This window comes from Malus domestica, chromosome 03 (assembly GCF_042453785.1).
Source record: "Malus domestica chromosome 03, GDT2T_hap1".
In the NCBI taxonomy this organism is placed as follows: Eukaryota; Viridiplantae; Streptophyta; class Magnoliopsida; order Rosales; family Rosaceae; genus Malus; species Malus domestica.
Genome location: NC_091663.1, coordinates 13,499,358 through 13,512,667, shown reverse-complemented (window position 1 = coordinate 13,512,667; position 13,310 = coordinate 13,499,358). Strand labels below are relative to the sequence as shown.

Here is a 13,310-nt window from a genome sequence, read left to right as displayed (position 1 = left end):
AATTGCTCTCTTTCTCATTGTCTTGTAGGTAAGAACAAGGCCAAAGGAAAAGACAGGGAAAAAACATGATATGGGATACTCTTGCTTTTAACCCTGATGATATGAGATACTCTTGCTCTGGTGTGGCTTGTTTGCAAAGGTATTATCGGGAGGAAAAGAAGCTGAGTATTTCGAGAGACTCTGCTGAGAGTGCCCTCTCGGATGTGAAGAAAAGTTGAGCATTTTTTTTTATTTGCAGGTCTGCCTGGTTGTGGAGGATGGAGGTCGACATATATATGAGTCTCCCTAACAACAAGTAGTAGTGTTATTCCTTTACTCTTCTTGGTCGTAGCAATGTAGTGGGAGCTGCAAGCTTCACATGTTTTAACTTTGTCAGAGCGCTTTGGAAAAGTGGTATGTGGTATTTGGAAAGCTGATGTTGCGTGTGAAGATTGTAGACAAGCTTTATCCAAGGAAATCTGGTTCTCGAAGTTCGGAGAGCGGTGCCTCTTCGGTTTTCGAACAAGCAATCCTGTCGGGGATCTGGCTCTCGAGATTCAAAGAACGGTGCCTCTTCGATTTTTGAGAAGCAATCCTGTTGGGAGTCTGACTCTTGAGATTCGAAGAGCAGTGTCTCTTCGATTTTTGAGAAAGTAATCTTGTTGGGAGTCTGGCTCTCGAGATTCGGAGAGTGATTCCTCTTCGATTTTTGAGCAAGCAATCTTGTTGGGAGTGTTTTCTCGAATGTGAGTAAAAGTTGGGCATTTTTGCCAGTCTGCCCTGCCATGGAGCACGGAGGTTGACACACATTGCGACTTTTTTGTTATCAAGCAGTGATGCTGTTCCTTTACCCTTGTGGGTAATAGTAGGGTAGTTGGACCTTCAAAATTTATGTGTCTAAACTTTGTCAGAGATCTTTGGCAAAGTTATCTGAGGTACCCGAGGAGCTGATGTTGCATGTGGAAAGTGGTGCCTCTTCGGAATCCGGAAAGTGGTGCCTTTTCGATTTTTGAACCAACGACCATGTTGCCCTTTCTTTTATAAGGGCACCAATTGTGTGCAAGAAGTACATTCAGAGAGTTATTGCTTGTAGGAATTTTCCCCTTAATTTATTGCACCTCATTTCTCTTTCATCAATTCTGAGAATGTCTGGCCCATCCGACTGTCATTTTGACTTAAACTTTGGTGAAGAGGCAGCCATGCCTTCTTAAGACAACATATGGCGCCCATCCTTCTTATCCCCTACTGGTTCTCTTACCGTTGGGGACTCTATGATGAAGAATGATATGACCGCAGCGGTGGTGGCCAGGAACCTTCTCACTCCCAAAGATAACAGACTACTTTCCAAACTGTCTGATGAGTTGGCTGTTAAGGATTCTCTGGCTCTCAGTGTTCAATGTGCAGGTTCTGTGTCTAATATGGCCCAACGCCTATTTGCTCAAACCTGCCAAGTTGAATCATTGGCGGCTGAAGTGATAAGTCTCAAACAGGAGATCAGAGGGCTCAAGCATGAGAATAAACAGTTGCACAGACTCGCACATGACTATGCTACAAACATGAAAATGAAGCTCAACCAGCTGCAGGAATTTGATGGTTAGATTTTACTTGATCATCAGAGGTTTGTGGGTTTGTTCCAAAGGCATTTATTGCCTTCGTCTTCTAGGGCCGTACTGCGTAATGAAGCTTCAAATGATCAACCTTCGGTGCCTTCTCCTTCTGGGGTTGTGCCTAGTACTGAGGCTCCGAATAATTACCCTCTGCTGCCTCCTCTTTCTGAGGCTCTACCGACTGTTGAGACTTCTTCTAAGCAACCTTTGAGAATGCTCCCTCTTGTTTGTTTATTTTGATTCATGTATATGTACATATTTGTAACTTATCGAAGATATCAATAAACAAGCCTTGCTTCATTTCAACGTTTTGTGTTAAATACACCAAGGCTTTCTTCACTAAGTTCTTTGAATTTTTCCTTTTGTTGAAGCTTGTATGTTGAAGCTTTGTGAGTGAAGCATGTAGGTTGGGGTAGTGCTCCCTTAATTTCCCGAGTGAGGAAACCTTCTCGGACCCAGAAACCCGATTGTGGCTCCGACCCCATGTCCCTCCCCGCCTTGCCCTCTGACTCCCCCGTCGGCCGTCTCGGTAACACCCTATATTCTCCCTACACCGGTGCAACCAAATTCGAGCAGCTGCCCGTCTCTAAGAAGACAAATGACTCCTTGCGCCAGTGCAAATACGTTGAAATGACAGACTCACTTTTCAGTTGGTCGGGCTCTGAGTCTTCTCTCTCTCCAAACCGACGCAGCGTTCCGATCGGCGGCTTGCTTCTCAGGCGTACGACAGATGTGCATGAGTTGGGGTTTTTCTAGGTCTTATTTTCGATCGTTTCTGATCGTTGATCAATCTTTGTTTAATGGGTTTTGATTGATCATAGGCGATTTGTTTTGTCCATCTGAGGACTAAGGAAGAATAAGATAAAGATGAAGGTGAAGCAAAGAAACAGCAGAAGGAAGAGAGTGACTGACTGAGCGTCTCCATCTTCTCTCAATCTCCAACCCCAAATTTCCCATAAAAGTTGCGTTGTTTGCGTCCAATCGGTGGTCGCCGTTCACATCCTCCGACCAGTTCGCGCAGCCGAGAAGAGATACAAGGAGGAGCTAAGGTGCTTTCTCAGTTTAAGGTGACGTAGATCAGGCATTTTCTGCATTCAGACGAAGACCGAGATGATGTTGCTGCCCTTTTGGGTCAGGTATATTCATTGAATTTATCTGATTAACAATGCAATTATGCTTGCCGTTGATTTTGAGTTCTACTATGCGTACTGTCATGAGGGGGTACCGTGTGAAATCATGTGTTTGAGAAAGCAAAAAGGAAAAAGCCATCATTTTCTGATTTCTGAGAAAGCAAAAGGAGAAAGTGTTTCAGGCATGTGAAATCATTCTCTGATTTCTGAGAAAGCAAAAGGAGAAAATGTTTCATGCATATGAAATCATTCTTTGATTTATGAGAAAGTGAAAAGAGAAAGTAAGCAATCTAAAGACTCCACTGATTTTATCGGCAAAAGCAGAAGGGGAAAATAGACACTCTACGTGATTTCCTTGTCTGCCATCTGCCATCTGCCAAAAGAGAGAAGAGAAAGAGAAAGCAAAAGCAAGAAATAAACATCCCACCATAATGATGTGATTTACTTTTTTTGTTTTTGTATGATGTAATTTATTTATTTTTCAAAGACATCTGTATAAACCCCATCAGAGGGCAAAAAAAAAAAAAAAACAAAGAAAGTCAAAAGCCCAAAATAAATGGGCTGGAATGTTGTGTCGAGGGCAAAGACCCATAAGCCCAAAATAGCTCCAACCAGGCGATTAAAAGTACGCCCAGTAATCCACAATTATTCGGCAACCTGCCGCTATTACCACCAACCAGGTGACGAAATGTACAACCCGTACTCTAATATCATTTGGCAACTAGCCATTCATGCCACCAACCAGGTGATGAAATGTATAACCCGTACTCTCCTTCATGCCACCAACCAGGTGATTAAAAGTACGCCCAGTATTTCATATTATACATGAGTATTACTCATGTCAATCATACACAAACATTCATGAACATCACTCATATCAATCATACATAAACATTCATGAGCATCACTCATGTCAACATTCATGAGCATCACTCATATCAACATCCATGAGCATCACTCATGTCAATTAAACATTCATGAGCATCACTCATGTCAATCAGCTTCGAAAGCTTCATTTACAAAAGCTCTAGTTTCGAAAGCTTTATTTACAGAGCTATAGCTTCAAAAGCTTCATTTACAAAAGCTCTAGCTTCAAAAGCTTCATTTACAGAGCTCCAACTTCAAAGCTTCACTTACAAAGCTTTAATGCAGGGTATACAAATACCACCTCCGAACAACCGCCACTTCGGCCCATACATGGATTCAATTTGAAATCTCCAGCCAACAGACTTTATTGACCGAAGACTTGGGGGACTACATTATGTACCATATATTGGGCCTCAACTGGGCCTCATGAAAAATACTTGGGGGACTCTAGCCCATTATTTATGTATTGAGAAGCGATCCCTTATTTTATAAAAGGGACTCCCTCACCATCATTAGAGCAGCATCAACTCTAGCCCATTATTCATGTACTGAGGAGCGAGCCCTTATTTTATAAAAGGGACTCCCTCACCATCATTAGAGAGCAACGCCGCCAGCTGAGCAACCGCCTCGTCGCGAGCATCAACTCTAGCCCATCATTTATGTATCGAGGAACGAGCTCTTATTCTATAAAAGGGACTCCCTCACCATCATTAGAGAGCATCAACTCTAGCCCATCATTCCTGTATTGAGGAGCGAGCCCTTATTCTATAAAAGGGACTCCCTCACCTTCAAACACTGCAAGCCGAGCCAATCAAGGCAATATAAGCCCCGAGCTGAGCAACCTCGCAGCGTGTGCTACTTCTAGTTGAGCATCATTTCAGATTGAGCACTGCCTCATATTGAGCATCAGTTCAAGACAACATCTAGTTACTTCGGCCCACACATGGACTGAATTTCAAGTCTCCAGCCAAAAGACTCTTTTGACTGAAGACTTGGGGGACTACTGTTTATACCATATTTAGGGCCTCGTATTTAGATCTCGTACAAATACTCGAGGGACTTAAATGTAATTATGTAATAAAGGAGGGGACAAATATGTAATAAGTGAGGAGTCCTTATTCTATAAAAGGACCCCTCACCCTCACAATTAGGGGATGCCAATTCCTAGGCCTGAGATCCCCTCTCTCACCCTCAGAAGCTCTCAGAAGCTCTCACCCTCTCCCTCTCTATCCTCTCTATCCTCTCAGAGAAATATAATACAATCAGTATGGACGTAGCCCAAACCTTGGGGTGAACCACGATACATCTTCTGTTATTTACATTTCTGCAGATTCACGGTCGGATTTACGTTGTACCAAGACCTCCGGTTTTGTGCATCAACAAAGTGTATTACTCTTTCTGGTTTTTAGCTGTATAAAGGGTAGGTGTATTTGTCAGTGAACCCTGTCCCCGGAACGTCTACACATCTCCGGCCGAGGTCCTCGACCAAGGGGAATTGTGTATGAAATCAACTTGCAGTTCTCTGTCGCATAATCTATTGGGTCAACTTAAATTCCAAACAAAGATTTTGTGTTGTCCTGATGCTGATGGAACTTATATCTAATCAAGTTGATCAGTTATAACATTTCCACTTTCAAAATCGATTAATGCCGTCTCTCATATTAAGTCCCGGACATCAATGTAGTCCTTGCCGTCAAAATCTGTTATATTTTCTGCTCGTTGGAATTGGCGAATGGGAGCAGCGGCGTCTAGAGTTCGAAAGAGTAAGAATGTTGGTTCATTTGCTTCATCAAGTATTGGTTCATTGGTTCATATGCTTCATCAAGTATTGGTTCATATGCTTCTCCTTGTTCTTCCTGCTGTTCACTGCCCTTAAATGCAAGAGGATATTGGTTCATATGCTTGTCCTTATGGGTGGGTACAATTCTGTGCGGTTTTGAATGAAACTGAAACTTTTTGCGGTTTTGCTTGGTGTAGTTTTGAAACCAAAACCGAAATGAAATCAAATCGTTTGGTTCAGTTTGGTGCGGTTTCAAACGGTTTTGGTTCGGTTTTTAAGGAAAAAAATAGACAACTTAAAATACAAAAGACGTTTGTTAGCTTTACATGAATGCAATCAACAAAGAACTTTAAAAAAAAAAAAAACTTATCTAGAAGAAAAGTAGTTTCTAGTAAGATCATAAATCAGAACTTGAAATGAAAGACATCATACATTAGAACATATAAGCATTTCCCAATCTAGACATCATACAGAGTGCTCCTAAAGGGTGCAAATTAAACATAAGCACTAGCTAATCGAACCGCTACAAAATGTCATAATTAGTGTATAAAATGAAACTAATCCCTCATTAAAAACCAGTAAAAAGTCCTCACAAGGCAACCTTATTAGCTAGCTAGGTACCAATTGCCACACAAAAATTTTAAGGCTAGGGAAGATGAAATGCATGAACAATTTGCAACTTTACATGCATATTTAGTGCAGTAGATAACATGTATCAATGATCCAATGTCATGGACTCATGGCAGATGTATATTATAATTGCCCAGCAAACAGACTTGCATGGTTGCACCCTCAAATCTCTGAGGAAGCTGTGCATTATTTCCCTTACAATTTCGATTTCTCAACGTTCTTTGTGTGGAACATTTACCCGTTGGTCACATATTCAATGTAGGACAATGCATTCAAGTGCCCACCCCTACTCATGAGTGGTGATATTATGTCGAAGAGAAAGAAAGTGATGACTGATGATATTCTAGTGTGGTTGGATTCATACTAAATGTATGGAATATAACAAACAACCTATTAAAACATGACATCTAATATGGACATTTAATTAAATGCTTATTAATATTTATGGTGCGGTTCGATTTCGGTTTTGGTGAGGTTTTCAAAAGCCAAAACCGAAACCAAACCGTTTCCTATTTTATGGTTCGGTTTCAAAACCGCAAAGACAAGCCATTTGGTGTGGTCAGATTTGGTTGGTGTCTCGATTTCGATTTTCGGTTTTAAGTGCCCACCCCTACTTGTCCTTGTTCTTCCTGCTATTCACTGCCCTTAAATGTAAGAGGAAATTGTAGCAATGGTCAATTTGAGCAATGGTCACTTAATTAAAAATCCATGACCAATGGTCATTTAACTCCTTAAAATGTGCATTTATGGTCATTTTTTTCAACTCTGTTAGAACTTCCATCAAAACGAGTCATGTTGAAAGAATTATTGCTACAATTGGGTTAAAATTGAGGGACCATTGCTCCAATTGGGTTAAAGTTGAGGGATTATTTCTCCAATTGGGTTAAAGTTGATGGACAATTTCTATAATTTTTTCATTTAGTTTCCCATATTTGGCCCTTGATTTTGACCTAACGTGCGTGGCACGTGACTAATTTTGACGGAAGTTTTAACGAAGTTGACGAAAAGGACCAAAGCTACATATTTTGATGAGTTAAGGATCAATGGTCATAGATTTTTAGTTGAGGGGTCATTACTCCAATTTGGTTAAAATTGAGGGACCATTGCCATATTTCTTTGTCCTGTTTGTACTTGTGAGCCAAAGACATCAAACAAGGTTCAGTAACTCCTCTGCAGATCCTTATCATGCTCTTTCTGGATGTTGTAGTTAGCACGGGTTCGACCATATGGGAGCTGCTTGCCGGTGAAAATTAATTGATTTTGAAAGTGAGAGACCATTTTAATGACTTGAGTCAACTTTAGGGACCAGTTGCAGTAATACTATAGAATATGCAATACAAAATTAATTTGGCTACTCAAAGGACGAGGAGTTGTTGGGACTTAAAATCTATGTGACCAATGTACGAAAGTTAATGGTTATAAGGGGTATCTTTAATATTATAAATCACTATGTAAAAATCATTTTTGCAAAAAATAAATCAAAACTATGGTTGTTTCCGTAATGCTTTAACTGAATTTGTCCATCTGTTTTTATACAGTTTGATGATCAAACAATCTCACATTTTATTGATTTTTTTACAGAGATAGATCTTCACAAAATGATTGATAAATTTACGATATCGATCATAAATACAAAATTTTGTGAATTGGCTATGAATCCTTTTGAGAAGGGATTCATCCTCATTGTTGAGTAACCAAGTATTATTCTAACCATACAATATGGTTTCTAGTAGATATTTAAGGCAGTTTAACCTCTTTAACCCTAAATTGAAATGAATGTTTCAAACAAAATACATATAACACAATTTTTTTCTTCATAGACAATACATAGCAAATTGAATGTATCTTAAGAAATCCAAATTAACTTTTAAGATTTGATGTTGAACTCTATTTCAATTTGAATTTTAGTACAGTGATCATCAATTTTTTTAATTAAATTGAATTAATGGCATAAAACATCTAGTTCACCAGTAACTAGATTTTGATTAATTCTATCATCATGTTGGCAATATTGGAAAATTTTCCGTATTTGAAATTTCCATTAATGAAAAATAAAATAAAAGGTGGCCATGGAGCAGGTTCCACTTTCTCTTGTGTTGGGTACACCTGCAGTCCATTTGGACCTTGCTGGGTTCAACTGCTCACTATCACCCTGTCCCGGCAAAAAAGAGCTTATTTTGTATTCTTAATGGGAAGCAGCAAGAAAATCACCAGCCAATACGAGCAGACATTTTGCCAAAGTTCAAACTTTAGTCCCGCTACCACCAAATACTCATCGGTTTACGTTAACTAATCCATATGTTATAACATGAATTGACACTAAGTTTATATTTTATAACAATATATGTCTATATAATATTATTTTAAGTTAATTGATCATGTCACCTGATAGTATTTTCAGTATTACACAATATTGCTAGATTGACTCAAAACATTTTAAAAACCATAAAAGTTGATCTTCTACTACTAATCATATAGTCCACATGTGTAGAAAACAAAAGAAGAAAAGGTTTGATAATATTTGATTTAATTAACAATCAGCAGTTCATCACCATGGAAATGTCCGACGGAAAGTCTTCAGCATGACGTGTACTCACACCCAAGTGTTCATCATAATGGTCCCAAATCCTACCTACTAACCATGGGATAAAAAAACAGTGGAAATGCTTTAAATTTAAATTTATCCTCTTTGAAATTTAAAGCAAGATCAGATATATGTGCCTGGAAATGCCTCTTCAGAATCAAGTTGGAAACCAAGAATGATAATTACAAATTCACAATCAAATTTTCTTAACAAACTTTTACACTTGTAATATACTGTATCAGGCTCTGTTAACAATCGTGCGAGAATTAATCATATAATAATGGTTTCGCATATTCTTATCAGTTTGACGCAGTACACCAAACGTATTATGTGTAGTTTTTCTAAACATTCTTGTTTCACCTCAACTAAATCTTAATATAATTAGCAGTTGCAAATGACTTTGTTCTTTCTTGTATGCCCAAGCTGGAAGGATAATTAACTACAGCTTAGCTGCTCGGAATCTCTCCTAATCTGTCTTGTCCCCTAAGGCTTCTCATCAGTTTTTGCTGTGTGGGCGTAGGTGAGACCTTACAGCCTACTCCTCAAAACAATACTTCCACCCCAAGCACCACTCTTGAGAGACAAATAATAATTACAAATAATACTTTAGACCCTTCAACCAATTTTCACTTATTCAAATCATATCTAGTACAAGGAAATCATTTTTAGTATTACTATAAATAGCCGTAATAATTTAGTAACTCTCTTCTTACATACACTATACTGCATTTCTTCGTACGTAAAGAAGTGGGCAGTTGGCCAATATAATATTAGCAGAAATATATACAATTTGTAATTTTATACATAAAGGAATGAGAACTGAAGTTGGTTAGCTGAAGCTGCCAGTATACCAACTTAAGAAAATAGCTGCCTTACCAAAACATGAATATTATAGTTTATTTATTGAAAGTGAATTTGTGATTGCGACATGAGTAAAATCAAATTAGCTATAGCAGATGATAAAAGCAATCTGTGAGAGAAGGGGAGGCAAGTGGATGAAAATAGGAGAGGAGAATTTTACTCCTAAATATATTGGACTACTAATAACAACGCTCTATAAAAGTGATGAGTGTAGTGTGTAGTTAAGAACAATATGGTACACTACAAATAGTTTTCCTATTGAAAAAGAATTAGTGTTGCAGACCTGAGCGTAGACAGGCTAGCTAGAGCATCATATAAATATTTTTGACGTTAATAACATGTCCTCTAAAAGTAAAAACTGTAGCTCGTGGGTAAGAACAATATGATGCCTTAGGCATAATTTTCCTACAGTACAATTTTATTCACTGCAAGGATTTAGATGGTGTTATCAAGTAGGGTTTTGAGTAAAGGTGGAAAGAAGATTAGAGGTTAATAAGTAGTAAGTCTTCGTTCAACAAAGGTAAATCCGCTCTTTAACTTTTATGATTATAAGGTAGGCATTATGGTCATTTGAGGTCATTGTAATAATTCATGTTGTAAAGTAAGTTGGGGGGTTTGGATACCTTTAAAGCCAGCTTTGCTCGAACCAACTCCAACAGGAGAGAAAGATAGCAATCATTTGAAGAGAAAAAGACAGAGAGAAAAAAAAAAAAAAAAAAGAGGGAGAGAAGTAAGGGTGTTGCAGCTGCAGAGGAACCAATGGCGACGCCGAAACAGATGTGGGAGCAGCAGCAATTGCAGGTGCAGCTAGTGAAGAACTCCGGTATCGTCAGTTACAATGGGAGTCCGGTAGCTGATGACAAGGAAGAAGAGATGTCAAGGTCTGCATTGGCTTTGTTCAGGGCAAAGGAGGAAGAGATTGAGAGGAAGAAGTTGGAGGTGAAAGACAAGGTTCAGGCTCAGCTGGGACGCGTCGAGGAAGCAACTAAGCGCTTGTCTGAGATTCAGGAAGTAAGTGATGAATTACAATTGCCACTGAATCTTATATAAACTAAAGTTATGGTTTTAAATTAAAAGAATTTTTTTTTCTCAGAATGATCCATTTAATGACTGAAATGAAATTTTTTGAACTGTATAACTAACTAGAATTCAAATGGTTTACCTTGCGTCCCTCTGGGGACATCGATAAAATGGTTTACCTTGTGAATTACAAGTTCTATCTTCTCCACTTCCAAGCAATGAACATAGATTGTTCGAGAATGTAATGTTATGATCTTTCTCAATTTATTAATTTGTTCATCTCAAACTAGTTGATCATGACATATAGAGGTTGCTTCAAAACTATTATATCTATCTTATAGGAGCTTGAAACGCTGATAGATCCAATGAGAAAGGAAGTTGCAATTATTCGCAAGAGGATAGACATCATTAACAAAGAGTTAAAGCCGCTAGGTCAGAGCTGCCAGAGGAAGGTAAAAACTTTGTGACAATTTTACTTGTTCTTCCAGCTGCTTATACAGTACGGAAAAAAAAACTAATGTTAAAGAAGAAAATGGAGATTCTGATTCTGTGGTTGCATTTTACTTTTTCCTCATCGTATGACACAACTTTGTTTGGGGTATTATGTTGAACACGTCCGAATGAGATTACTTATGCAAGACTAAGTCCTTTCATGTTTCTATATAATGTTCAATGGTCACAGGAGAAAGAATACAAGGAAGCTCTCGAGGCTTTAAACGAGAAGAGCAGAGAGAAATCTCAACTAGTTTCCAAATTGATGGAGGTGAGCATTTCATTCTTCATAAATTAATTTCTAATGACTGTTACTGTTACCATACATCAATTAATTGCTTATCTGCGTGCTTTATATCAGCTTGTGGGTGAAAGTGAGAGAATGAGGATAAAGAAGCTGGAGGAGCTGAACAAACATGTTGAAAATCTGCGTTAAGATATGCTGATTAAGCATTAAGATGGACTGTGCATGTGTGCTGTAATTAGGATCTTTGTGCTTACATTCTGATACAAATTATGATTTCTGTCTCTTCGTTTCACCGGTTATTATCAAGAATGGTTCTCTGTTATGGACAGAAGTACCCCCAACGATGTTGCTTGCCATAGAATTATGAGAAATGTCTGTCTGCTAAATCAAATTGTGGATTGAAAAGGGAGGTTTTCCTTGTCTGCTTATGCTAATTTTTCAGCCATTCATCTTAATCACAAAAGTGATGTTTCATCAAGAATATTGGTATCTTACCGGATGTTGTTTCAAAAAACAAAAAACTTCAGTTTTCTGCAACTAAGCATAGCCAAAACCAACGTGACTAATATGATCCATGCAGTTCTGTCGCTCTTCTGTCTCTGGCCATGTTTTTTCTTCTTTATACAAGTGATATTGTGGGAGATGGAATTCAAACTTCGGACCTCTGCCGACATTGGGAAGAGAAGTACTATGAGACTAGAAGTTGGTTGGTCCTCTATTGCCCTTGTTATACTAACCTATTTGTAGCTCTTTTTCCACCATTCGTTTGCTCTATCATTAGAAAGAAGAGAGCAGTAGGAGCAGGGTAAACAGCAGCTAGTTAAGAAACAAAATAATTAAGAGATTGTTAGCTTAAGAGAAAACTGTTGATACTTAAAGCTGATTACAAATCTGAAGCTATCCTAGATTTCCTTATTAACAGTTGAATGAAGCGTATTTGATGTTGCGGACGAAATAAATTGAGAAGCTAAACAACATTTTCCAAACTAATGAGAAACAAATTGGTTAGTTGAAGATAGTGAAGAAGGATACATACACCCCTTTTGTTCCGATTTTGATGTTGCCGACGGAATTCAGAATCATGTTATTAACCTGCTTTTGTCCTGTGATGTTTTTTTCTCCTGCCCCATTGGAGAACATAGGATCATCATCGATCGTTTGTCATGTTTGATGCTTGCAATATGAAAATAATCGTACATCAAACACAAACGAAGATGAAACCATACAGTGGCTTTCCCCAGCAACATCAATCCCACACGCCTGTTGGCAGAATTCTCTTGATTAAGTCCTTACCCATCCTCAGCCTCTTTCCATGCATTCCCTCATGACAGCCATGCTCAAGGAACATCATTTTTATTGTAATTTGTAGGAATTGTCATGGTCCGGTTTGGTTCAATTATTTATACATCCAAATTGCAGTTGAACCTTTTACAAGAACGATTTGGTCGACCAAAACCCCAAGTGAAACCGAACAATTGGGTTTGATAATTGTTCTAGGAAAAATTGTTAACTATTTTTTTTTACTATTTTCCTAATTTGCTCCTAATCTTGTACCTAATTGCCGATTTGCTCCTAAAACTTGTAAGTAATCAATTTTCCCCTACTATTATGTTTGCCCACATTTCATTCAATTTTATGTCTGACTCGGAACCCTAATTATTATTTTTCTTTAGTAATTTTATTTGTTAGATGTACTCCCTTAAAATGTATCAATTTTAACAAAAAGAATTGAATGGATTGTGCCTAAATTGACCATTACAATTGTTTAGGGAAATTTTTGGTCATGTATCAAGGGTAAAGTTAGCTAAAATATGAAGTTCAGGAGGTAAAATATTGGTAATAGAGTACAAGTTCAAAAAACAAATTGACCGAACAACCATATGTTTTTTCGCGATGATTCATTTCCGTCTTTTAGGCTTATGAACATCTCGTTTTATATCTATTTTTTGCCTAAAATCCATCACATTGTGCTAATTAAAGTCTAAAAGAATAATGTCTTTGTTTTCTAATTTAAAATTTTGCTTGATTTTATTTTTCTCTTGCTTGGACCCTAATTTTGGTCCTAACTTCGCCAGGAAAAGACTAGGATTAATAATTAATTAATGATGCTAGA

General features: G+C 38.0%; 1 protein-coding gene across 1 annotated transcript; it reads left to right on the top strand.

Moving 5' to 3' along the window:
* The first annotated feature begins 10,047 nt into the window (after positions 1-10,047).
* Positions 10,048-11,602, top strand: LOC103424074 (uncharacterized). Its single transcript, XM_008362151.4, has 4 exons — positions 10,048-10,449; positions 10,800-10,910; positions 11,141-11,221; positions 11,312-11,602. The coding sequence occupies exons 1-4, from the start codon at positions 10,198-10,200 to the stop codon at positions 11,384-11,386; spliced, it is 519 nt and encodes a 172-aa protein (XP_008360373.1). The 5' UTR covers positions 10,048-10,197; the 3' UTR covers positions 11,387-11,602.
* The last annotated feature ends 1,708 nt before the right edge of the window (positions 11,603-13,310 follow it).